The sequence below is a fragment of the Odocoileus virginianus genome, chromosome 9 (genome assembly GCF_023699985.2).
Source record: "Odocoileus virginianus isolate 20LAN1187 ecotype Illinois chromosome 9, Ovbor_1.2, whole genome shotgun sequence".
NCBI lineage: Eukaryota > Metazoa > Chordata > Mammalia > Artiodactyla > Cervidae > Odocoileus > Odocoileus virginianus.
Genome location: NC_069682.1, coordinates 48148285 through 48175281, shown reverse-complemented (window position 1 = coordinate 48175281; position 26997 = coordinate 48148285). Strand labels below are relative to the sequence as shown.

Genomic DNA, 26997 nt, shown 5'->3' with positions numbered 1-26997 from the left:
TGAAGCCAAAAAATTAATTTAAGAAAAGGTAATGCGCTTGAATCATCATGAAAACATCCCCTCTCACTCCCAGCCTGTAGAAAAATTGTCTTCCATGAAACCAGTTCTCGGTACCAAAAAGGTTGGGGACTGCTGCTATAAAATGTTTCAACTTTATTTACAACCAGAACCCTGCTCCCACCCCAGGTTTTTGGGTTTTGCTCTGTGGGAAGAGCTAGATGAGCAGGTAGGCCCCTCATTTCTTCTGGGCTTGTGCTCGGGCCCGCTGAATCTTGTCGGCTGTGGCCCCATCTGTGGCTCCAGTGCAGTGGGACAATACGAGGCTCATCTCCGCCTCATTCCGGTGCTCAATGGCAACGTCCGCAGCCTGAGCCACGTCCCTGCAGTTTGAGCAGAAGGGGAGATAGTGTTGAGCTGCCCAAGGGCACAAATTGTGCCTCTCATCAGCCCACTGGCTCTGCCACCCAGCACACCAGGGCTCTCAGCAGACGCACCCAACGAGAAGCAAGGCCTTGACCTTCTGCTCAGGACCCACGCGGGAAGCATACTTCTTGGCCTCATATTTATTGTGTTGCTTCATGCAGATCTCCACAAAGGGCTTAGAAGAGGGTAGAAAGAGATCAGGTAAAACCCTCCTGTTCCCTCTTATGAGCAAAGCCTATGTGTGAAGCCACATCAATTGTATCTGACTCTTTGTGACCCTATGGACCATAGCTCTCAAAAGTTCCTCTGTCCATGAGCAAAAGCCTAGTGGATACATTATCCCAATGTATCTTATATACCCTCTGTCTGTATAATCCCCCCGATTCCTACCCCACACACATACAACAGTTGTAGTCTCAAAATTCTTTGGGTGAAAACCACCTACCCCATGCTCTATTAGAGCTTTGAGATCAATTATTTCCATGCATCCATGCCACCATCCAGTTACCCCTCACAGAAGGAATTTCCCGCCTTCCCAGGGCCTGAGTTTTGGGCAGTTTATGGCTGCCCTTACTTGACCAACCTACCACACCTCTGAACTGCCTGCCACAGAAAACAAACCGCTCAACATCCTCCACTGCTTTGCAAATGTACTCTCCCTATGCCCCTTCCTCCCCACCAACAGGACTTTCCTTCAGGCACTAGTGTCCCCTGTGGCCCTCCTTGGGGAAAAGCAGCTCAGTCTCCTTTCCTCCGACACTTGCAGGCAGACTTGGGCCCATCCTCCCCTGTGCCTGACTCAGAAATGTGCCCACCAGTTCTGTGGGATAGCTGAGCAGATGTGTGAACAGACCACTGGAGTCTGGACGTTTCCCCAGCACTGCCTCACTGGAGATGGGCTGGAGGGAGGGCCCCACCTCACCAGGTAGCCAATGGGTGATTTCTTGCTCTTAGAAAACTTCTCTAGCTCTTCCCAGTCTTCCAAATCTGCCAGGGCAGTCAGCTTCAGCCACCAGAGCCTGTGGGAAAGCTGGGCATGGAGGCATTGCAGGGGGGGCAGGGGGTCCCGGGACCTACATGCAGATTAGGCCCTCAACTACCTCTTGTCAGGGATGCGAAAGTCACGTGCCAGCTGCTCTGCGCGCTTGTTTTGGCCACTGAGAATGAGGGTGGTGACCGTGTCATGTAGAGACAGGTCTAAGAACCGGCCCCCGAGCTCATCTTCTAGGCGCCGCTGCAGCCGTAGGAGCCGCATCTGATCCTCTGTAGCCTGGGAACAGGGATGTGGTGGGACAGGGATGAGAGGGACAAGGAAGGAAGACTGGGAAGGAGAGGAGGTTCTTAGAGAACGGGCCAAACCTTGGCTGCAAACTCATTCTTGGCCTTGTAGAAGGCGTCGGCTGCCGTCTGTAGAGCTGCGACTCGCCCCTCAATTCGCTGCAAAGGCCAAAAGGGCGCTCATAGCACAGGAACCTCGGCCATCACCACTCAGGCTGCAGCTTTCTCCCCAATCCCTGTGCCTAGGGTCATCAGTGCCAGCTTTTCCTGCTGGGAGCACTGAGCTGGTGTCCCTAATGGGAATGACTGGCTCCTCTGGGACCAACTCGTGGCGCCTCACATCTCAAGCTCTCCCTCCACAATGAGGATCAAATGGGGTGTGTGGCACATTCAGGGCCTAGACTCCTGGAGAAGGAGCCAGACCAATGGCCCAGTTTGTGGGCCCCACCTGCCCTGTGGCCCTCAGACCTCCTCTGCAGCATAGCTGGCTCGGATGTGGAAGCTGCCCAGCTCCTGGTGGTTGTCATCCTGGTTGTAAAGGTCCTTCAGCGTCTCCAGCTCCTGATGCTTACAGAACTGGGGACAGCAGGTGGGCAGTCAGCAAGGCCAACTTGGGGGCTCCACAGGCTCCACCCCATCTGGCCCCTGCACACACCTGTCGGTACAAACTTAAGGCCATAGGTTGGTTCCGAAGCGTCATGAAAAAATCTCCTCGGTTCAGCTCATTCTTCAGGTGCAGCAGCACTGTGAACACTGTGGGATGATAAGGTGGGACGGGGCTCCAGCCCAGCCCTCACTGAGCCCAGGGTCCCCAGGCTCGTCCTCACCCAAGCCCTGCTCACCCAGATCAGTATCCCCACTCTCGATGGCCTTGCTCAGGGCCAGTTTGCTCCTCTTCATCTTCAGGAGAAGGGGAACTTGCTCCCCAGAGCGTGGCTCGTATTCCAGCAGCTGTGGGATGGGGAGGAAGGCACAGAGAGGAGGAGCTGGCCTGGGGGCTTCTAACACCCACATCAGAGCATCCAGGGAGGGCTAAGCGCCCACACCTTGATGGCCAGCTCCGTGCGGCCACAGCCATAGGCTCGTGCAGCAATGTCAGAGTAGGAGACACCAGGCGTGTCCCCCAGCTTCTGATTAATGGCCCGAGCAACGTCCTCGTCAGACACATCCTTCTGTTGTACCTGGAGAGGGAAGGAAGTGTCACCAATCTGGCTCTCACCCCTTAACCCCGACCCCTGCTGCCCTGATCAAGACCCACTCTATCAGCCTACACTTATTTCCTACACCTCACCATGGCCTGTAAACCCTGAATTGCCCTTGGACTCTGTTCTATATCCTCACCTTGTAGCAGGCCCAGTGGGCCAGGATTCTGCTGACGCCCTGCACTTCAGGAAGCCGCAGGTACTCACATATCTGAATGGCCAGAGGGTAAAGCCTCCGCAACACAAGCCTGGCAGACGAGGGAGGTAAAGGGCACAGGGGATAAAGTGGGGTAGAGAGAGGACAGAATGGCCCCAGCCTGTAACCCCAGCCTCCCCGATCCCAAGGAAACAGATCACGAGCAATGACCACAAGAGCACAGCAGGGGCTGTAATGTCCGCCCACCTACAGCCCTCCGCCCAGCACCCTTGGGCTTGCTGTACCTGTCTAGCAACACCTGGATAGTGAGTTGCTTGTATCTGTATTTCATTGAGTTAAGGATCCAGCTGGGAGGTAAGTCCTGTTTGCCTTTAGGACCTTTAGGAGGCATCTCCATCCCCTTGCCCTTCTACCCCTGGAAGTAAACACCCTGTCAGCACACTTGAGGATACTGGCTATAGGTGAGGGGGATTCCAATGTGATAGTCCCGAACGGCATTGAGTACACGAAGGTCCTGACACATGCGCACAAAGCTGTCAGGTGGAAATCTGTCCAGGAAACACTTTCCGAAGGAGGCCGCCTGAAAAGAGCCAGAGAGCAATGGAGGGCTGTCCCCTCTGCCAGCCAAACCCTGCCCTCCCTCCAGCCCTGCCACCCAGGCCAACCCTGAGCAGACTCTTCTGCATGTCTGGCCAGTGCTCGTGTCCTGCAGCCTCGATACACTGCTGCACAGCCTGCGGCAGCTGCCCCAGCTCCTGGATCTCCCGCAGGTACTCATCCGCCTTCTGGCTCTCCTTCTGGGGTGGAGGGAAAGTGCCAGGGACAGTGCGTCATGACCAAGAACACCTCTAAGTCTGGCTCCCAACCCCTTGGGCTGTGGTGGCAGGTTTGGAAGTTTGCAGAGGCCGGAGCGCAACTCCCCTCAGCCCACCACCCCAGGTGTCTGTACACACCCCCAGTCAGTGCAGTTCTCTGAGGCCCTGAGATCTCTTTGACAGAGCCCTGATTTGTGACTAGACTGGAAGGGCTCCTGGCCCTCCCTATCACCACTCAGAAGACACCAAGTCCCTTCAGTCCAACTGAGCCGGCTCTCTCTAGCCCAGCCCGGCCTAGCCTGTGCCCTGCCTGAACCCCTGTCTTGAAAGGTAGCACTTGGCTGCAGAAACAGGGGCTGGGTCAATTAGGGGAAGGGGAAGACAAGTGGCTTGGGGGCCCAGGAAAGGCCCAGGGCTTTACCTCATATTCCTTCTGAGCCTCCAACAACAGCGCTCCAGGGGCCATCGAGGCAATTTTAAAGATCTCCTCACTGGCCACTGGGGGAGGAAAAAGGTGAGTGGGAGACGGGGGCGGGGGGGGCCAGGAAATCCTCAGCCCTGCCTCAGAGGCCTGATTCTGCTCTGGGGCACTGGTCTGGCAGCTGTGGTGCTGAGAAGCCCCTGACCCGGTCACTCAGTGCTCTTATGAGGACCTCACCTGGAACCTCGTGCAGGAACTCGTGGGTACTGCGGGAGAAGACTCGGACCCCGTCCAACTCAGGCACCAGGTAGGAGTCCTCATCCAGCACGAACCTGAGTGTGGTCAAGGCCCCTAAGAGTAACGAGGGATGTGGCAGGGCGCGGGCCCCTCCCCTACCCCCCGGCAGCCCTCCGAGGATACTGGATGCTCTCCGGTGCGTCGCCCACCACCATCAGCCGCCTCTCCCAGGCCACCACAACGGCCTTCTCCTTGCTGCGTGGACGGCTGCACCTGAGTGCACACATACATCTGGGATTAACACACAGGATGCCTGGCCCACAGTCATGTCCCCACATCACTGTCTGTATCACTCTGCCTTGGGGAACTCTGCATAGGCTTGCTGCCCTTTATTTCACTTCTCTGGCTGACTTATTTGCTTCCCTCTCTCCTTGTGCCCGTCAGCTTCCTGGAACACTGGGGCCCACTGGGAACTGGGGTTTCCCTTAAATGTGCACTAGCACGGAAGACGAGATTCAAACTCTGTTCTGGTCAGTAGACAGGATGAATCAGGAGACAAGGCTATGTGCATGTCCACTCCCATGAGAACACCCCCCCTCACCCATCCTCACCAGACCATCTGCTTCGGGGGGGCCCGGATGTTGCAGTTGAACTCACACAGCTTCTCCTGAAAGAGTGCAGGGACTGTCATGGCCCTATCCCAGCCATCACCAGTCTGGTTGTAAAGTCCTTCCCCTATGCCCCACACATCTTTCCCAGACAAGGCACAGTGCTCTGAGAGATGCCCTATACCTTGAGAGATGCTGTCCCCATCCAGATGTAGCCTGTGTCTGTGAAGAGCGCCAGGTGTCTGTAGGTGAAGGAGACAGCCATCTGCAGGAAGCTGCTCACTCCTGGGGCCAGGCCAGGGGGTGTCTGGGGCAGGGCCAGGGGGAACACCAGACAGACTGACTTTTAAGGGTCTCCCACTAGCTCCCCCAGTCCCTCCGGTTCACTCCCAACCAAGGCTCCTCACCACCGCAGAGCAGGCTGCATGGTCCAGGAGGTAAAGATCAGGTCCTACAGCCAGGAGAATGTGTGCCACTCGGTCCTGGCACAGTGCGGTCCAGCATGAGGGTGCACTCTGCAGACCTATGGCATAATGGAAAAGGACAACCTGAGACCGCCCAGAGCCCACAGTTTCTGCCTCTGATGCTCCCATGGACAGGAGGCACATTTGTGGGCAGTGAATGCTGCTCCAGGGGTATCAGGGCTCACCTGGCACCTCTGGCATCCGGCGGAGTTTGAGGTCACCCACGTTGGCACTGAGGGTGAAGCGGTGGGCTCCTGTGAGGATGGCCACCCCAGAACCAAACTCAGTATGGAAGATCCGGGCATCCAGAACCCGGTTCTGGAGCACCTCCTGGAGAGAGGGGTCATAGGTTGAGGGAGTGAGAGAGTCCCAGACTCCATCCCTTTCCCCCAGCCCCCGGGGCTCCCTACATTGCCCATGCTGAAGTGTCTCCGGAAGTCACCGTGCAGCCCGTAAACCAGCACAACTCCGTCTTCCTGCACGCAGAGCAGCTCCTCCTCAGCTGACCAGCCCAGGGACACCACGGGCCCACTCTTCCACTGCAGATGAGAGAGAGGCTCCAGAGGCTGTCCTCAGGATGCAGAATCCTATAAAGCCCCCAGCCACAGGGAAGGCAGGGTGCTCACCAACAGACTGGCCAGAGGCACCCCGGAAGCTGAGTAGATCTCGAGAACTGGCCGGGCACTAGCGGGCTTCTCCTTCCTCCAGGGGTTCCTCAGCAGTGCTGTGGTTTGAGCAGAAACCTTCTGTCCTAGTTGCCCAGGCCCACTCCATGCCAAGCAGGCCTATGAACTAGTTCCAAAGGCCCATACCACATGTGGCAGGCCTCATAAGAACCACAATTAAAAACATCTCAGTAAGGTGGGGTGAGGGTGGGTAGCATAGGCCAGCAAGAACCACTCAACAGCAAGGCCCCCAGGAAACAAGGACCTTGAGTTCATCCCATGGTCCCAAAGCATGCAGTGGCAGAGGGGTGACTTACCAATGGGGCCCCCATAGGGTGCAGCAGCCACGAGGCAGTCCCTCAGTTCCTCCTTCAGGTCCCAGTCCATGCTATACAGCTCATATTTCCTGCCCACACAGAGACAAGCAGAGCTCAGTCTCATCACGACCCTGCATCCACATGGAGTGGGCACCAGAGGAGCCCCCTAATGCTTCCAACTGACCTCCACAGGTCCCCTCAGGGGAGAGGAGGAGGGTGAGGACTAGAAACTGTGTGGGACATCCTAGGGACAGCAGGTGAGGAAGCAGAGGGTGTTGGGAGGGCAGGCTGTGTGGCCAGTAGGTAGAGCACAGAGTGAGGTGGGACTAGGGTGAGGCGGTTGGCTTGTCTCCATTGGCAGAAAATGAGACTCTGCAGGAGGGCCTCTCAGCTTAGGCAGCCTTTCTTCTATTTCTGGTTCTTAACACTGAATCTGGTTATGGGCCTCATACCCAGGGCTCCAGCCTGTTGATGATGAACTCAATTTTAGAGGTACTGAGTGAACACTGCCTGGAAGAAATTCAAGAGGAGCTCGTTAGTGAGCCCAGAGCTGGGCGAGTCGTGGGCTCCAGATGCCAATCTGTGAATGCTTGACTCATAGGAGGTAACTGAAATTACAAACTGGCACAAGGTGACTGCAATCTGAAATGTATATGGATCACCAAGACATGTGCTGCATGAGAAGAGAGAGTAGGAGGCTTGAGGAATGCCATAATTTGATGGTTGGAGGTGGGGAAAAGGGTACAGAGAAGGAGTGGACACTACTCCAGAAAACAAGAGAAGACAAAGTTCAAGAAGGAAGGTATTTCAGCTAGGATCATTTCAGGAGCCTTCCCATTAAAGATCAGGAAGATGCCCATCATCTCCCTTTTTTTCTTGGATAGGTAAGAATCAGATATATTTAGAAAGCAACACACTCCACAGAGAGTGGGGTCATCTCAGAAGGTGAGAGAGGTTCCATCATCTCTATTGACATTCTTCTTGGAATTCTAGCCAAAATAATTCAAGAGAAAAATGGCATTCTAGCCAAAATAATTTAAGAGAAAAAAAAGAAACAGGTTTCCATTTTGAAGAAAGAAAGAGACTGCTACTATTTATCAATACAAATCATGAGACTATCTACTTAGAAAATCCAAAGCAGTCTATGAAACAATGAAAGAGCTAGCTAAGTAATGAACAAAAATCAATATACTTTCTATACCAATGAGTTTTCTATACAATAGCAAGAACTAATTAGAAACATAACTTTGAAAAAGATCCTAATTGTGGTATCAATAAAACTATAAAATATCCAAGAATAAGCCTAATAAAATTTTTTAGCAAAATCAAATTGCTTTACTTAAGGATAGAGAAGACATGGGGAAATATTCCAAAGGATCTATAGATGGGTAAGAATTCCAATAAAAATCAGCCCAACTTTTTGGTGGGTAGGGAAGCACAAACTGATTCAATAGTTCATTTGAGGGGTGGAGGAGGAAGATCATCTGAAAGAGAAAATACTTAAGAACATTTGAAAATATGAAAATAGATATACATCAGATACCAAATACACTTAAAAGCTAAAGTTAATTAAAACTTGTTTTGGCACAAGAACAAGCAAACAGATCAATGGAAGAGAAGACAGTCCAGAAAAAGACGTGAGACTAGACAGAGGTCGTACTGAGTTGGCCAAAATGTTCCTTTAGCTTTTTAAGTAAAAATAAAAAACACAATTTTTAATTTCACCAACAACTTTATTGAAAAATGTATTTACCATTTTGTTCCACTACCTTCTCCCAGTTTTCAGGTAACTTCCTAATTTCATCTTCCCAAAACTTTAAAAATTTATTTATTTTCGGCAGTGCTAGGTCTTCGTTGCTATGTGTGCGCTTTCTCCAGCTGCAGTGAGCGGGAGCTACTCTTTGTTGTAGTGCCTGGGCTTTTCATTGCGGTGGGCTTCTCTTGTCCTGGGGAGCACTGTTCTAGGCTAGCGGGCTTCAGTAGCGGCAGCACAGGGGCTCAGTAGTTGTGGCTCGCAGGCCGGAGAGAGTGGGCTCTGTAGCTGTGGCACACAGGTTTGGCTGCTCCAAGGGCATGTGGGGTCTACCCAGAACAGGGATCAAACCCGTGTCTCCTACATTGTCAGGTGGATTCTTATCCACTGCACCACCAGGGAAGTCCTTCCCAAAACTTATCTCTTTGACTCAAGAACTGTTCCAGGTGCCCTTTACCTTCCAGGGAATTGAAATATTTTCCCACTAAGAGAATTCTGTAAAGATCAAAATAAACAGACATCCAGAGGTGCAATGTCTGCTGAATACAGTGGATGCCTCAGAACTTCCCGCCAAGTTGTAATAGTTTTTGCCCGGTCATCAAAGAAATACGTGGTCTTGTATTATCCTAACAGAAGATTACGTGTTTCCTACTGACTAATTCCAGACGCTTTTTGTCAGAGTACAGTTGGTCTAACTGGGAGCAGTACTTGGAATTAATCATTTTTCTGGAAGGAACTTGTAATAGAGGACTCCCTTCCAATCCACCAAATACACATCACCTTCTTTAGATGAAAACCAGCCTTTGTTGTAGTTGGTGATGGTTCATTTCACTTGCCCCATGATCACTTCTGTTCCACATCATTACACAGTATCCAATTTTCATCATTTGTCACAATTTGTTTTAAAAATGGAACATTTTCACGGTATATTTCTCCATCTGTTTGTGTCCTCTTTGATTTCTTTCATCAGTGATTTATAGTTTTCTATGTATAAGTCTTTTGTTTCTTTAGGTAGATATACTCCTAAGTATTTTATTCTTTTTGTTGCAATGGTGAATAGTATTGTTTCCTTAATTTCTCTTTCTGTTTTCTCATTGTTAGTGTATAGGAATGCAAGAAATTTCTGTGTGTTAATTTTATATCCTGCAACTTTACTATATTCGTTGATTAGCTCTAGTAATTTTCTGGTAGAGTCTTTAGGGTTTTCTATGTAGAGGATCATGTCATCTGCAAACAGCGAGAGAGTTTCACTTCTTCTTTTCCTATCTGGATTCCTTTTACTTCTTTTTCTGCCCTGATTGCTGTGGCCAACACTTCCAAAACTATGTTGAATAGGAACGGTGAGAGTGGGCACCCTTGTCTTGTTCCTGATTTTAGGGGAAATGCTTTCAATTTTTCACCATTGAGGGTAATGCTTGCTGTGGGTTTGTCATATATAGCTTTTATTATGTTGAGGTATGTTCCTTCTATTCCTGCTTTCTGGAGAGTTTTAATCATAAATGGATGTTGAGACCATTACAGTATACTAACACATATATATGGAATTTAGAAAGATGGTAACGATAACCCTATATGCAAAACAGAAAAAGAGACACAGATGTATAGAACAGACTTGTGGACTCTGTGGGGGAAGGCGAGGGTGGGATGTTTCAAGAGAACAGCATCGAAGCATGTATATTATCTATGGTGAAACAGATCACCAGCCCAGGTTGGATGCATGAGACAAGTGCTCGGGCCTGGTGCACTGGGAAGACCCAGAGGGATCGGGTGGAGAGGGAGGTGGGATGGGGGATCAGGATGGGGAATACATGTATATCCATGGCTGATTCATGTCAATATATGACAAAAACCACTACAATATTGTAAAGTAATTAGCCTCCAACTAATAAAAAATAAATAAGTAAACAAATAAATAAAAATGGAACATTTTCATTAAATTTCAGTAGAGAAACACAGGTGGAAATATGGTCAAGAAGGTTTTTCTTCAGTCAAGAAGGTTTTCCTTCACTTAACTTATGGGAACCCAAACATTAAAGCAATTAACATAACCAAGCTGGGGAATTCCCTGGTGGTCCAGTGGTTAAGAATCTGCCTTGCAATGCAGGGGACACAGGTTTGATCCCTGGTCAGGGAACTAAGACCCCCACATGCCACAGAGCAACTGAGCCCGAGAACCACAATGAGAGAGTCCATGCATCACAACAGAAGATCCCATATGATGCAATGAAGCACAACTAAGACCCAATGAAGCCAAAACAAAACATAACCAAGCTGATGCGAATGATTTTCAATGCTTGATTTGGATTTTGAATATGTTGGCTATCTCCCTCGTGGTATAACATTGATTACTCTCAGTGAATGTCTTGATTTGATCGCCATCAACTTCAACTGGTCTACTGGACCATGGAGCACCATCCAGTGAGAAATCTGCAGCACAAAACTTCACAAACTACTTTTGACATGTTCAATCAATCACAGCACCATTTCCATATGTTGTACAAAGCTTTTTGTAGGTTTCAGATACATTCATACTTTTCTTGAAATAATAAAGCATAATATGCTGAAAATGTTGCTTTTTCTTCCATGATCAGTATTAAAATGGTTACACAAAAATTCACCAATCTTGGTAAGTTTTTTTAAAACTGCACGCTGATATGACAGCTGTCACAATACAACCTAACAAACTTATTTCAAATAAAGTTAAAGACAACTAAGTGCTGCTAGAACCATCTTACAGAAAATACTGAAGGAGCCTTTTGGCCATCCCAATAATAAAGATGGCATTTCAAACTGGGGCAAATTGATACTTGCAATGAGACAATGGGCCAAATAGGAAGAATCACAATAAATGCTATTTCATTACTTAATCTCTACAATAAAATTTTCTAGATGAAATTCAAGATTTAAATGTTAAAAAATAAGCCATATCAGAACAAAATCTTATTTTTACAATCTCAAAGTGGAAAAAAAATTTCCTAAACATGATATAAAGTCTGGAAGTCACTAAGAGAAATAACAAGTGCTTCTAAATAAAAATTAAGATCTTCTATATACTTCTATGTAAAAGGTGTAAAAACAATACATATTTATACTTACTTTTACTTGAAAAAAGAGACTCTGGAAAGGTTCTAAGAATCTAGTAACAGTGATTACTTGCAGGTGAGGGGTGGAATCAGTTGAAGAAGAGAAGGGATGGGAATGAGACTGAGCTTTACTGAGCTTTTAAACTAGTCATAGTTATTTATTAAAATAATTAACATTAAAAAATGTTTATAGGGACTTCCCTGGCAGTTCAGTGGTCAAGACTCCACAACTCAGCCCTTGTTGGGGAACTAAGATCCCACATGCCATGTGGCACAGCCAAAAAAAATTTACATGCTTAAGAAATCTATCAAAAACAAACTAGGAAGGCAAACTATGAGAAGGGGAAAAAATGAAAAAATGTAACACATGTGAAACAGGATTGCTGTTCTTTAAAATACAAAAGGCTCTAATTAATTGTAAAAAAAAAAAAGTGAAAAGAAAAATGATCAAAGGTTGTATCATAACTATGTGAAAATATTTTAAAATGAAACATAAAAAACTTGAGACTATAAAAGCTGATATTTTCATAATGTTAACTATGGAAAATTCTTTCAGCATAAGACACAAAACCCAGAAATCACAAAGGAAAAAGACAGATAGACTTTATAACATGGACTTTTAACATATGTATGTTAAAAATTAATACACGTGCTTCCCTTGTGGCTCAGCTAGTGAAGAATCCACTTGTAATGAGGGAGACCTGGGTTTGATCCCTGGGTTGGGAAGATCCCCTGGGGAAGGGAAAGGCTTCCCACTCTAGTATTCTAGCCTGGAGAATTCCATGGACTATATAGTCCATAGGGTCGCAAAGAGTCAGACACAACTGAGAGACTTTCACTTTGAAATGAGCACAGGTTAAATAAAATGAGCACTCCATAAAAATTAATACATAAAAGTCAAGTGACCACAGTGAGAAAATTTGTAACAAATAGTTATTATGGAGAACATGTAAAGAGCTCCTTTACAAATCAAAAGAAACAACACAACAGAAAAATAATCAAAGGGTATGAATAGACATACTTAACAACTAGGTAAATATGAACTTAAAAGTTATTTTGATGTTTTGGCCATCTGAATAGCAAAAATTAAGAGATTAATAAATAACATGCAATATTGCGAAGGTATGGAAAAATGAAAACGTTCTCATATATTGGGAGTGTAATATGGTTCAACCCTTATGGAAGAAAACGAAGCACTATGTATCCAACTTTTAAATGTGTACACACTCTAACTTAGCAATTTCCTTTCAAAAATCTAACCTATAAAACTACTTGCACAAGTACACAAAAGTATGAATACACTGCAGCACTGTTTAAAATAGTTACAAAAAAACAAATCCTGGAAAAAAAATCTCCTTAAATGCCCATTTAAACAAGACTGGTTAAATAAACTATTGTATGCCCATTCTGGGGAATATTTTGCACCCATTAACAAAGTAACTATGTATATTGACATGAAGTGACCTTGAAAATATATTGTTAAAAAAGACAAAATAACAGTGTAGTATGAACCATATGAGTCCACTTATGCAACAAAAAACTGAGCACATATTTTTACAGGCATATTTACATATACTCATTTGTATGTGTGTCAATACAAAGAAAAACTCTCATAGGCCTCCACACTAAGCCAGTATGGATTGACAGTGGTTATCTCTGGAGAGGGTGGTAAATGGGGGAGGGGAATAAGGAGATGGACAATTTGGCTATATAGGCTATATCTGGTCTTTATCACTAGGTCATGTCTGACGCTGCGACCTCAGGGACTATAGTCCACCAGGCTCTTCTGTCCATGGAGTTTTCCAGGCAAGAATATTAGAGTCAGTAGCCATTTCCTTCCTCAGGTATCTTCTCAACCCAGGGATCAAACCCACATCTGCAGTGGCAGGCAGATTCTTTACTGCTTTACCCATACACTTTTGTTATTTATTTGAACTTTTATACCACACATGCATTTCTTCTAGTATTTTGTTACTAAAATCCTTAGATGAAATCTGATGGAAAGATAGATGTTTAAAAAGACCTAGCATGCCAGTTATCAATTCACTGATGCTCAGCTCCCTTCCATATGTGTTCTGTGATAACAGATGGTATTCTTTCAAGCATTTCTCCTTCACAGTGAGCATGATGTTGAGCCTTCTCAGCAGAGGGCGCTGAAAGAACACTGCATGAGGAACAGGCTCTCCTGCTGATTCCAGCCCAGCAGCTAGATAGAAGCCAGGATATGAGGACATCTGGTGATGCTCTGATCCAGCAATGCAGCAACCTCCAAGGCTCGTCCAGACTGACTCCCTAGACAGACACAGCATTTTGGGGCTTCCTGCCTCTGCCAGGACCTACTTCCTCTGCATGCCATGATGCCTGGCCACTGCTTCCCCTGCCCATGCCCTTGAGCATTTCCACTGACCCTCTCTGCAAAACCATGCACCTAAGTCACTAGTTGTGGCTTGCCTTACAGATACTGTATGCCCCAGGCTACCAGCAGCAGCTCCCCAACTCTCTCTACACGTCCACACCACTGACCTCTAGTTGTAGTTCTCCTGGGCCCCCTACCCTCTGAAACCCAGAGGGCTGCTTCCTGCTTGCTAAGCAACTGTGGACCAGCTCTGGCCCAGTGAAGTGAAAATGAAAGTCACTCAGTCATGTCCGACTGTTTGCCACCCGACAGACTATCCAGTCCATGGAATTCTCCAGACCAGAATACTGGAGTGGGTAGCCTTTCTCTTCTCCAAGGGATCTTCCCACCCAGGGATCAAACCCAGGTCTCCCACACTGCAGGAGAATTCTTTATCAGCTGAGCTACAAGGGAAGCCCAAGAATACTGGAGTGGGTAGCCTATCCCTTCTCCAGATGACCTTCCTGACCCAGGAATCGAACGAGGGTTTCCTGAATTGCAGGCGGATTTTTTACCAAATGAGCTATCAGAGAAGCTCTGGCCCAGGGAAACTAGCAAACTTCACTGCCATCCAGTGGTCCGCAACTGCATTTTCTCTGAGGCCTGAACCCCAGCCTGGGGAAGGGCCTCCCTCCCAAGTTAGTTGTTCCTTGAGTACTCTCCCTTAGTCCTGAGCTACCATATAAACTTTTCTCACATCTTATAGTTAACCTTTATCACAGTATAGCAATCTCTTATATTTATTGAAATTTCGAAGTTTACATCTCCTCACTGGACCCAGACTAACTGGTGCAGGGAGCGGCCCCAGGAGCGGTAGCGGTGGTAGCTAGCTGCTAAGTCGTGTCTGACTCTGGCAACCCCAGGGACGGTAGCCCACCAGGCTCCCCTGTCCATGGGACTTTCCGGGCAAGAATACTGGAGTGGGTTGCCATTTCCTTCTCCAGGGGATCTTCCTGACTCTAAAGATGGGATGAGGACTGTATGGTCATGTGCCTAGGCTTAGGTACAGTGCTGTGTTCCCTACTGATGAGAAACGGATGCCAGTATAGTAACCCACTGCATGCAGCAGCATCACAATTAATCAAACCTGCAGTTCAATGTGGCGAAATGCCAAGTTAAACACATGCTTTGGGAACGACTTCTGTGCTTGACTGTATGGCAATAACGATGATTACAAGGGCCATGGTGTGGATGAGTTATTTTGAGTACACTTGAGCATTTACAAAAAGAAAATGACAAGGTTAGGTCCATTAACTTTCAGCTCAAGTCATGGTCTAAGCAGCAGAAAGCTTCTGTAACAGCCTAAAAGAATCTCTTATTTCTTGTAGTCACACAGCTGGTACTGCTGAGAATCAAAGAGTTTAATTGTATGGGCTGTTAAAAAATAACAGTTAAGTTCTCCAGCACACCATCTCTCATGTGAAAGTTAAGACACTAATTAGAAAAGAAAGGAATCCTGAAACACGGAAGGAAGATAACTGGTTAGACCCAGAGGGAGCTGACAATCTTGAACACCCCAAGTCACCGTGGGTCTTCCTCACCAGTGGAAGCAGCTTGCCCTCCTGTGTTGAGGAGACTAGCCTTCCTCTGCTTGAAAACCCTGTGATGACCTCACTTGAGGCCGATGTCTTGGGAGCCTCCCTCTCCGCGGCTGACCTGGCTAACACTACTGCTGAGTGCTTATCAGCTAAGTGAAAGAAGCTCAGTCGTGTCCGACTCTTAGTGACCCCATGGACTATAGAGTCCATGGAGTTCTCCAGGCCAGAATACTGGAGTGGGTAGCCTTTCCCTTCTCCAGGGGATCTTCCCAACCCAGGGATCGAACCCAGGTCTCCCGCATTGCAGGTGGATTCTTTACCAGCTGAGTAATCGGCTAAGAGCAGAGATCAATATGTGGCCCCCAAATGGCACTGTTCCTGGGGGAGAAGCCTACAAGTTGATTACACTGGACTTCTTCCATCAGGAGAGAAAGCTCTGTCTTCACTGGGATACATATTCTGAATGTAGATTTGTCTTTAACTGTAATGCCTTTGCACTAGCAAACTTCCACCATCTATGTACTTATGGAATGTCTCACCTACCACTGCAGCAGTCTGCAAAGCCTTGCAATTAATCAAGGATCTCACTGCATAGCCAAGGAAGTGCAGCAGTGGGCTTAGGTACATGGAATCAACTAGCCTTACCTTACATCCCATTACCCAGAAGTGGCTGGTCTAAATGTACTGATGACTCAGTTATAGGACCAACTGGGAGACAGTAACCTAAAAACATGGGACTCTGTCTTATAGGATGCAAGTCTAGGCTTTGCATCAAAGACCATTACATGGGATTAACTGGACAGACAATATGGGGGACTGGGAATCAAGGAGTAAAAGTGGGAGTGGCTCCTCTCACTGTTACAAACCTAATGACTCTCATTAAAATACTGCTTCTAGGACTTCCCTGGTGGTCCAGTGGTTAAGAATCTGCCTCTCCATGAAGGGAACATGGGTTCAATCCCTAGTCCTCAAAGATTCCACATACCACGAGGCAACTAAGCCCGTGTACAACTACTGAGCCCCCAGTCTAGAGACTGAGAGCCTCAACTACTGGGCCTGTGCACAACTAAAGAAAGCCTGCATATAACAATGAGGACCCAGGGTAGCTAAAAATTTTTTTAAATAAAATTTTAAAATATTGTTTCCAGTTTCACTAACTTTGAGACCTATTGATTTGTAAAGCTTAGTCACCAAGGGAAGAATGTTTCCATCAGGGGATAAAAACAATGGATTCACTGAACTGGAAGGTAAGAGTGCTACCTTGCCATTTGGGGCTCCTTATGCCACTGAAGCAACAAGCAAGAAAATGGGGTTAATCCACTGGCTGAAGTAATTATCCTGAGGGCCAAGGGTAAATCAAGTTGCTACTACATAAAGGAGGCATGGAGGACTTTGTCTAAAACCCAGGGGTTCTTCTAGGGCACCTCTTGGTACTTCCATGTCTAACGGGAAAGGTTAACGAAAAACCTCAGCAATCAAAAAAAAAGCAGACTGAGGTTTGGGTCACTTCACTATGTAAAGAACAGAGCAGTGAAGGTTCTGGCTGAGGGCAAAGGAAATATGGGATGGGCAGTTGAAGAAGGAAGCCATAGGTATTAACTATGATCTTGTGAACAGCTACACAAATGAAGATTGTAGCCACTTTGTGCATTTTCTCTGTGCTTGTCATGTGCTTGTGTTTATAGGTATATACTAACCATTATCTTCTCTCCTTGCCATTTTTATACACAAATTATTGAAGATTAATTTTTAAATTCAATTTTTAGGTAACAATATTCAGTAAGATTGTAATTCATTTTGAGGAGTAACTAATATAGTGATTGATACAATGACTTAAGATTGTATGACTCCTCATTTGGGGAAAGAGTAGTACACTTATAAGAAAGATGGTAGTATCCCGTGAAGCAGAAATACAGAGCTGTTTGGTTATTGTGAGGGAGTTGAAAAGTGTGTAGAGGGTGCTTGTCGAAGCTGATCAGCCACAGAAAGGACTCTGCTAGTCATCAATTTATTACCTCCCAGATCCAAATTCAACCTTCAATATGTGCTTCATAGTGAGCTAGATGTTAAGCTTTCTCAGTAGCTGGCCAGTAGAAACGGGACACTGTAGGAGGAAGGGGGTCTCTGGCTGTTTCCAGCAGCTGTAACATCAGTCAGCAGTGTGGGCATGAGGGTATCTGGGGACATTCTGGCCCAACCACGCGCCCAGAGCACACAATCCCTCACAACCTTGGCCTGGACTGGCCATCGACCTTCCTGTGGTTCTCTCCACAAGATACTCATGCTCTAGGTCTCCTGCTCAGCCCGGTGCTCCCTGTGCAAGGCCACGAACCTGGCCACCAGCTATGGCTCACCTGCAACCTACTCATGGCCAAGAGGGCTACCTCCTGCTTATCCAGTGACTGTGGACCAGACCTGGCCCAGCAAACCAGCAACTCTCCCACCTTTCAGTGCACTGCAACTGTACCTTCTCCAGCAAGGTCGGAACCTTGCTTGGGGAGGGCACCCCCCCTTCCAACTTTTCCTTCCGTTATCCTCAGCCCCCAGGAAAGGACAGTGTTCTCTTATAGCTACTTTGCTATCATAGTTTAATAGTTCTTTATGTTAAACTTCCCCTATTTAGTCACTGTATGGTATCTCCTAATCAGAATCATAGAAATATTACCAGTGTCAACTCCACAGACTTGCTTGTCACAAGGGGGAAACACGAATATATAGCAGAGGATAAGGCCATCAGCCTCAGAACACTTGTCAATCTCAACTTCCCTTCCCTCGTAACAGACAACTCGATGCAATGGCCTATAGCTGTGATGCAGCATGAATACCACCCAGTTCAGTTCAGTTCAGTCACTCAATCGTGTCTGACTCTTTGCAAGCCCATGGAATGCAGCAAGCCAGGCTTCCCTGTCCATCACCAACTCCCAGAGCTTATTCAAACTCATGTCTATCAAGTTGGTGATGCCATCCAACCATCTCATCTTCTGTTGTCCCCTTCTCCTCCTGCCTTTAATCTTTCCCAGAATCAGGGACTTTTCCAATGAGTTAGTTCTTCGCATCAGGTGGTCAAAGAATTGGAGTTTCAGCATCAGTCCTTCCAATGAATATTCACGAGTGATTTCTTTCAGGATGGACTAGTTTGATCTCCTTGCAGCCCAAGGGACTCTCAGGAGTCTTCTCTAACACTGCAGTTCAAAAACATCAATTCTTCAGTGATCAGCTTTCTTTATAGTCCAACTCTCACATCCATACATGACTACTGGAAAAAACATAGCCTTGACTAGATGCACCTTTGTTGGCAAAATAATGTCTCTGCTTTTAATATGCTGTCTAGGTTGGTCATAACTTTCCTTCCAAGGAGTAAGCATCTTTTAATTTCATGGCTTGCAGTCACCATCCGCAGTGATTTTGGAGCCCCCAAAAATAAACTCTGACAGTTTTCACTGTTTCCCCATCTAACTGCCATGAAGTGATGGGGCCGGATGCCATGATCTTGGTTTTATGAATGTTGAACTCTAAGCCAACTTTTTCACTGTCCTCTTTCACTTTCATCAAGAGGCTCTTTAGTTCTTCACTTTCTGCCATGAGGGTGGTGTCATCTGCATATCTGAGGTTATTGATATTTCCCCCAGCAATCATGATTCCAGCTTGTGCTTCATCCAGCCCAGTGTTTCTCATGATGTACTCTGCATATAAGTTAAATAAGCAGGGTGACAATATACAGCCTTGATATATACTCCTTTTCCTATTTGGAACCGGTCTGTTGTTCTATGTCCAGTTCTAACTGTTGCTTCCTGACCTGCATACAGGTTTCCCAAGAGGCAGGTCAGGCGGTCTGGTATTCCCATCTCTTGAAGAATTTTCCACAGTTTGTGGTGATTCACACAGTCAAAGGCTTTGGCATAGTCAATAAAGCAAAAACAGATATTTTTCTGGAACTCTTTTGCTTTTTCAATGATCCAGTGGATGTTGGCAATTTGATCTCTGGTTCCTCTGCTTTTTCTAAAACCAGCTTGAACATCTGCAAGTTCACAGTTCATGTGTTGCTGAAGCCTGGCTTGGAGAATTTTAAGCATTACTTTAGTAGCATGTGAGATGAGCATACCTGTGCGGTAGTTTGAGCATTCTTTGGCATTGCCTTTCTTTGGGATTGGAATGAAAACTGACCTTTTCTAGTCCTGTGGCCACTGCTGAGTTTTCCAAATTTGCTGGCATATTGACTGTAGCACTTTCACAGCATCATCTTTTTAGGATCTGAAATAGCTCAACTGGAATTCCATTACCTCCACTAGCTTTGTTCGTAGTGATGCTTCCTAAGGCCCACTTGACTTCACATTCCAGGATATCTGGCTCTAGGTGAGTGATCACACCATTGTGATTATCTGAGTAAGTGGTTGTTGGGAAGAGAGAAAATGGAAGTGAGTACAGATGGCAGTTTCTAGACCCTTGGTGAGCTGAAAAGGGATTTGTTGATTTTTTGAATAGGGAAGTTTATTTTCTGTTAGGCTGGGGAGATTTGAATATAGTAGTTGAGATCTGATAGTGAGCCCTTATGGGTAGGGATGGTGGAAAATAATGCAGAGGTCTTCTACACTGAAAAAACACCTGGCTGCTTAATAAAATACCGATCAAAGGACCCATGCCAGAAACAATGGAGAGCTGCCCTAGGAAGCTACATGTAGCAGCACCTTGGGTGATCTTGATGCAGGGAGTCCTGTGCAAGAATGGCCAGAGAAACCTGAGGCGCCATGAGAGTGGGTAGAGGGCGCATGGTTTCTCAGAAGACAGGGAAGTGGGGGTCTATCTCCTCAGCAGGCTGGGAACACAACAGGCAGATTTTGTCAGGGAAGCCTAGGCCCTTCTAGGCCATTACTTCCAGCTCTCTGGGAAGCACGAGGTGAAGTCAGCAACTGGGAGGATCAAGGAGCCTTCAACTGCAGTCCAGGACATTAGCATCGACATAGACTGGAGTGGGAAAGAGACGCAGGGGTACAGGAGTGAGGCTCAGGGAGTGAAGAGCAACAAAGTAGGGGCCACCTCCTCAAGCCTTCAAGGTAAAGAAGGCTTCTCAGGGACAGTGAGGCGACTCAAGCTCTGCCACAAGGTTGGCATGGAGTACAGACGGACAGAGTAAGAGCAGCAGAGACAGCAACATCTCAGAAAAGTCTAGAAGTGAGAACTTTCTAAGGATAGGTCATATCTTCAGTGAGGAAGGCCAGTTACATATTTCTCTTCTACCTGCAGGTCCTGGAAGTGGAAATTCCCATAGCAGCAGTAAATGGACCCTGGATTTGAATACCAGAAAATCACTAAAGCGGTCCTGTTGCTATTCAGTCACTATGTCATGTCTGACTCTCTGTGATCCCATGCACTACAGCATGCCAGGCTTCCCTGTCCTTCACCAGCTCCCAGAGTTTGCTCAGATTCATGTCCATTGAGTTGGTGATGCTATCTAACCATTTCATCCTCTGCTGCCCCCTTCTCCTCCTGCCTTTAATCTTTCCCAGCATCAGGTCTTTTCCAATGAGTCAGCTCTTTGCATCAGGTGGCCAAAGTATTGGAGCTTCAGCTTGAGCATCAGTCCTTCCAATGAATATTCAGAGTTGATTTCCTTTAAGATTGACTGGTTTGATCTCCTTGCAGTCCAAGGGACTCTCAAGAGTCTTCTCCAGCACCACAATTAGAAAGCATTAATTCTTCAGCACTCAACCTTCTTTATGGTTCAACTCTCACATCCATACATGACTACTGGAAAAACCATAGCTTTGACTAGACCCCCTTTGTCAGCAGGGCAGGTTTCAATCCCAGCCCCTCCATGAAGCACTGACAAAATCCCTGCTGCAGTGCAGCTGAACTGCTGGAAAAGCATGACTCACTGCAGCAAGAGAAGAGCTGTGTGAAAACAGATGATCTCCAGCCTGCCCAGGCTGGGCTATCAGAACACTGAGAAGGAAGAAACACATTAGGTTTAGCATGGGGAATATTCCATCAGTTCCAAAATGCCCAGGCCCTGGAGACCACCTTCGTTGTTGTTTAGTCACTAAGTCGTGACCGACTCTTTGCAACCCTATGGACTGTAACCTGTCAGGCTCCTGTGTCTACGGGATTACCCAAAAATACTGGGAATATTGGAGTGGGCTGCAATTTCCCTCTCCAGAGGATTTTCCTGACCCAGGGATTGAACCACGTCTGCTGCATTGGCAGGTGTATGGATTCTTTATAACCCCTTGATTCCAGACTGCTTTAAAAAGAAATACTACTGGACTTTTCTGGTGGTCCAGTGGGATAGGAACCCATCTACCAGTGGAGGGGAAGTGGGTTTGATCCCTGGTCTGGGAAGACTCCACACGCCATAGAGCAACTAAGCCTGTGCATCACAACTACACTGAGCCCAAATGCCCTAGACCTGTGCTTGGCAACAAAAGAAGCCACTTCATTGAGAAGCTTGTGTGTCACAACAAACAGCAGCCCTTGCTTGCTGCAACTAGAGAAAGCCCATGCACAGCAACAACGACCTAGCATACCAAAAATAAAGAAATAATCTAAAAGACAAAAAAATACTACTACAGTATCCTTGTGCATTGTTTCTGGAAATGTAAAATGGGGCAGTTGTCATGGAAAACAGTAGAATAGTTCCTCAAAATATTAAACACAGAATTACCATATGATCCAGAAATTCCATTTCTGGGTGAAAATAGGATCTCAGAGAGATATTCACACACTATTGTTCATAGCAGCATTATTCACAATAGCCACAAGGCGGAAGTAACCCAAGTGTCCACTGACAGATGAACGCACAAATAAAATGTGGTGTATACATACATTAGAATGTTATTCAGTCTTAAAAAGGTAATTCTGATACATTCTACAACACGGATGAATCTTGAGGACAGTATGCTAAATGAACTAAGCCAGCCAAAGGAAAGCAAATACTGTTATGATTTCACTTACACAAGCTATCTAGAGTAGTCATATGTATGGAAACACAAAACAGAATGGTGGTTCCCAGGGCTGGGGCAAGGGGAGAATGAGGAGTTAATATTTAATGAATCAATTTTGCAAGATGAGAAAGTTCTGGAGATTGGCTACACAACAATGTGAATATACTTAACACTCCTAGATCATATTTTATAATGAGTAAGATAGTAAATTTTATATTATGTGTATTTAACCACAGTTTTTTTAACAGTTCATGTTTATACATGCAAAACAAACATACCAACCCATAAAACCTACTAAAATAGCTAACCTTTCTTCTATGAAGAGTACAAAATGTAGTATCTTCAGTCTCCTTTCTTTCACTATATAGATGTTTCTAAAGTACCTGATACACTGTATTCAGTACCAAGCTCATTCTCTCCCCCAACAAATTCACTCTTCCTTTCTCATTATTTTTAAGGCCCAAATCTAAGTCATCCTGGATTCACTGCTCTTCCTCCTCCCTATCAAGTGCAACTCATCACAGTCTCCTTCAATTTTCCGCCGTTACCATTTGCCAGACTGCCCCCTTCTCTCCATCTCTAGTGCTCACCACCATCAACTTCTCCCTGGTCTACTCCATGAGCCTCCTAACCTAAGACATTACCTAGTCTCCCTTGGCTCCATTCTTGCTTGCGCCTTTCAAGTTGTCCCCCACCCCCACTGCCTCCAGAGCGAATTTAAAATGCACACACACACAGGCAAATTCAATCACATTAATCCTTTCATTTAGGCTTTCCATCGTTCTTCAAATAAAAATGGTCTGTAAGGCCCTACAGGGTATGGCTGCTGGGAGAAGACATTTATCTGTCTCTTGTCCTGGCCCCTTGCCTTTTGAAAAACACATATTTTCACAAGTAATACGTGTCAATATTTTAAAAAGTATATGTTGTGTTGTAAACACTAAATTACATGGCAACCCACGTTAAGTGACATCCCTTTTCCACAAAAATAGTTTAAATCACTGTTACTTCCCACTGACTTCACTGCCTTAAAATTTTTGCCATTTTGTTCACAATGTACAGGCATATTTATAAAAATCAGAAACAAAGGACAAATGCAACAGTGTAGCACTGCAGCCACACTGGCTCTATTTAGGTCATTGAGAGTGTCCCTGTCTCTTCTGCCTCAGGACCTTTGTATATATTCCTGGATCCCATTCCCTGTATTTAAATCTTCCTATCTTCTGGATGGGGCATTGTCTCCTTCAGAAAGTCTTCTTTACCTCTGACTTACCAAACTATTATATGCTTTCTGAGGGTCCTACATAACCTTTTACCTCAGTGAAAAGTGTGAAAAAATATCAGTCACTCAGTCATGTCCGACTCTTTGTGACAATATGGACTCTAGCTCATCAGGCTCCTCTGTCCATGGAATTCTCCAGGCAAGAATAGTGGAGTGGGTAGTCATTCCCTTCTTTAAGGGATTTTCCCTACCCTGGGATCAAACCCAGGTCTTCCACATGACAGGCAGATTCTTTACATCTTAGCCACCAGGGAAGCCCCAATCTCAGTGCTCATGATCAAACAGTCATTCATGTAGTACCCAACTTTTTTTGGCCCAATGTACTGTAGCCCACCAGGCTCCTCTGTCCATGGGATTTTCCAGGCAAGAATACTAGAGTGGATTGCCATTTCCTCTTCCAGGGGATCTTCCCAACCCAGGGATCAAACCCACGTGTCCTGCATTGCAGGTGGATTCTTCACCACTGAGCCATCAGGGAAGACCAAACAGAGTCACTGGTGGTGGTGGTTTAGTTGCTAAGTCACGTCCAACTTTTGTGACCCCATGGACTGTTGCCTGCCATGGTCCTCTGTCCATGGGACTTTCCAGGCAAGACACTGGAGTGGGATGCCCTTTCTTTCTCCAGGGGATCTTCCTGACTCAGGGATCGAACCTTGGTCTCCTGTATCACAGGCATATTCTTTACTGACTGAGACACCAGGGAAGCCCCAAATAGAATGATTAGTGGTTACCAACTGTCTCTCTGCTGGCTCTAAGTTCTGAGGGCAGAAAGGGCCCATGTTTTTCTTCTGGCCCAATATATATTCTGCCTGGAAATGGTTGGGCAACATTAGTTAATGGTATTATCCCAAATTGGTTTTTAGGATAAAAGTGGCTAAAATTATCAAGCCTCACAAGAACGAACACCTTCCCTCTCCTTACCCTCCCAAATTAGTCATTTTTCCAGATGCAAAAGAATCCTATCCTGTAGACAGAACTTGAAATGTGTGCCACCTGTTTATCATTCATTCACTTATTTGAACATTTAAGTTCTGGCATAAGACTATGCACAAATACAAATAAAACCAAGTATCTGCACCTAAACTTTAAATTTTTGTTTACTCTGGCAGAGAACCTATCAGGGTTTCCCAGGTGGCACAGTGGTAAAGACTCCGCCTGCCAATCAGAAGATGCAAGAAACTCGGGTTCGATCCCTGGGTCAGGAAGATCCCCTGGGGCAGGAAATAGCAACCCGCTCCAGTATTCTTGCCTGGAAAATTCCATGGACAGAGAAGCCCGGTGGGTTACAGTCCACGGGGTCCCCAAAGAGTCTGACACAACTGAGCACACTTGTGTCTGCACACTTTTGTCTGTCGGTCTAGTACACAGAAAGGCTCAACACCCATTACCAAGAATAATACATCTTCTATAGCAGGGCTAACACTTCTACTACTCCTTTCTGGAAGTACAGGGTAGGCTAAGATAGGCTAGCAACAGGGGTCATGTCTATAGCATGCACTCAACACTTAAACACTCATTTAAAACTTTATTAGTGTATAAACAAAGCTAAGACTTCATATGATAAACAGAAGTTCTATGGTAATGAGGTCATCATTTTCAGTACTCTCACAAGCCTGTGTATGCAACACATATTTTCAAAAGTAATACAAGTCAATACTTTTAAAAGTATATGCTGTGTTGTAAACACTAAATTACATGGCAACCCATGTCAAGTGACATCCCTTCTCCACAAAAATAGTTTAAATCAGTTATTTCCTACTGACGTCACACTAAATTTTTGCTGATTTTTTCACAATGTACAGGCATATTTATAAGAATTAGAAATAAAAGACAAATGCAACGGATCTCTAAAAATTGCACCAAGGCATTTGTCCATCTCAGAAGTGTTAAGTGCTGACATTTTATGTATCAAAAATTACACTGAAAAGTTTAATATGTGCATAACAACGGTATATGGTTTCACTAGCATGAACAGCTGTCTTCTATTGAAATAAGACTCCAGTGTGATTTCTTTGTGTTCTTCAGTTGCAATGAACAAAGTATTTTTTTTTAAAAACTTTATGGCACTAATGGTAAAGAACCTGCTTGCCAATGCAGGAGACACAGAAGACAAGGGTTCAATCCCTGGATTGGGAAGATCCCTTGGAGAAGGGCATGGCAACCCACTCCAGTATTCTTGCCTGGAGAATCCCATGGACAGAGGAGCCTGACAGGCTACAGTCCACAAAGAGTCGGACACAACTGGAAGCAACTCAGCATGCACGCACATAGCAGGCACTGTTCTAAATACATAAGAGATAAAGAAATGCAAGAAATATGCATTCAGCCCTCAAGGAGTTTGGTTTAGCAGAAGAAACCTATACAAATATTGCCCTAATGTGTCATAAGTAACAACCTTAGCACTGAGACCCAAAGGAAAGTCAGATGAAAGTCAACTCTTTTGGGATTAAAACCCTTAAATTAAGCCCGGAAGGATGAGCTAGAATTCTCCAGTGAAGTAAAGAGGAAAATGGCAGTGCCTACAGAAGGAACTGCAGGCTGGTGCAAACACAGGGAGTCAGGAAACATCACAGTGTGTTGAGATCTTGTTCTGCCCAACTGAACACAGCTTTGGGTAACAACTCAGGAAGCTGAAGAGACAAATGGGGCCGGCTTACAGATGTAACATGATAAGGAGTTTGTACTTTATAAGGGAAAGTACTGCAAAAACTTCTAATTAGGGTAATGATATGACCAATCTACAGTTTAGAAAGATTAGTGGTTTAAGGACTCCACAATTCCCGCGAGAGGGCTGACCTTAGCAGGGCGTGCTCACTCGCCGCCTGATTTATTGACGGTTCGCTTTCTCCCAGCGTTGGTCAGTAATGTCACCTGCAAGCTGGGCAACCCCGCCCCCCAGGAGCATCCAGTGGTTTGACTTCAGCAGCACTTCCCGACAAGAGATAAAGCACTCATTGTCTCCAGAGGGCAGCCACCCACAGTGTGATGTGAGCATTCTTCCAGAGGGTGACAGCCCTGGGATTGAGCTGGGCTGTGCCCCTACTTGTGTGACCAGGTTTGTCTCATTTTCCTTCTCCGCAGAAGGGGAAGGCCCGGCCCTAGGAGGCTGCGCGTTAAGCGGTAGATACAAGGGCGAGCGCCGGCGAGGGGCAGATCCACCGCCAGTAGAAGCGGGGTCGCGCGCCGCCGGCTCCACCCGAACACTCGAGCCGGAGGGCTAGCGGGGTAACCAGGCCGTGGGCAGGAGGGCTGGGCGGCTCACCGGTAAAAAGCAGAGTCCCCGAGTGGGTTCCAGTTCGCGGTGTAGCAGTCCATGGCTGGAACAAGCGACTGCTTGCCAGCACCAGGTACACCCGCCCAGCTTGGGCGGCAGGCAGGCACTTCCGCTTCCGCCCGTCCGGGTCACGTGATGAGGCCGCGG

At 46.3% G+C, this 26997-nt stretch overlaps 1 protein-coding gene across 2 annotated transcripts; it reads right to left on the bottom strand.

The window, feature by feature from the left end:
- VPS16 (VPS16 core subunit of CORVET and HOPS complexes) lies at positions 1-26991 on the bottom strand. 2 transcript variants are annotated; one of them, XM_020906295.2, is made up of 24 exons: positions 26839-26991; positions 6588-6676; positions 6232-6329; positions 6016-6144; positions 5791-5935; positions 5549-5664; positions 5326-5448; positions 5145-5200; positions 4717-4806; positions 4534-4628; positions 4297-4373; positions 3726-3857; positions 3513-3640; positions 3345-3380; positions 3043-3151; positions 2748-2882; positions 2544-2652; positions 2357-2454; positions 2170-2277; positions 1783-1860; positions 1524-1693; positions 1346-1442; positions 495-598; positions 1-380 (listed from the first exon to the last, which is right to left on the bottom strand). In XM_020906295.2, exons 1-24 carry the CDS (start codon positions 26889-26891, stop codon positions 236-238), a joined length of 2520 nt encoding a protein of 839 aa, XP_020761954.1. In that variant the 5' UTR covers positions 26892-26991; the 3' UTR covers positions 1-235. The 2 variants fall into 2 exon arrangements, with proteins under 2 accessions (XP_020761954.1, XP_020761957.1); XM_020906298.2 differs by lacking the exons at positions 1-380; positions 495-598 and having other exon boundaries at positions 1346-1453.
- Positions 26992-26997: the final 6 nt, after the last annotated feature.

What these genes read in the sequence shown, in the direction of transcription:
- VPS16 (XM_020906295.2), bottom strand. Translation starts at nt 26,891, where the DNA reads ATGGACTGCTACACCGCGAACTGGAACCCACTCGGGGACTCTGCTTTT. An exon ending in GACACTTCAGCATGGGCAAT is followed by an intron (nt 5,936 to 6,015) that starts GTAGGGAGCCCC and finishes CCCTCTCTCCAG; the next exon opens with GAGGTGCTCCAGAACCGGGT. An exon ending in GACGCACCGGAGAGCATCCA is followed by an intron (nt 4,629 to 4,716) that starts GTATCCTCGGAG and finishes GACCACACTCAG; the next exon opens with GTTCGTGCTGGATGAGGACT.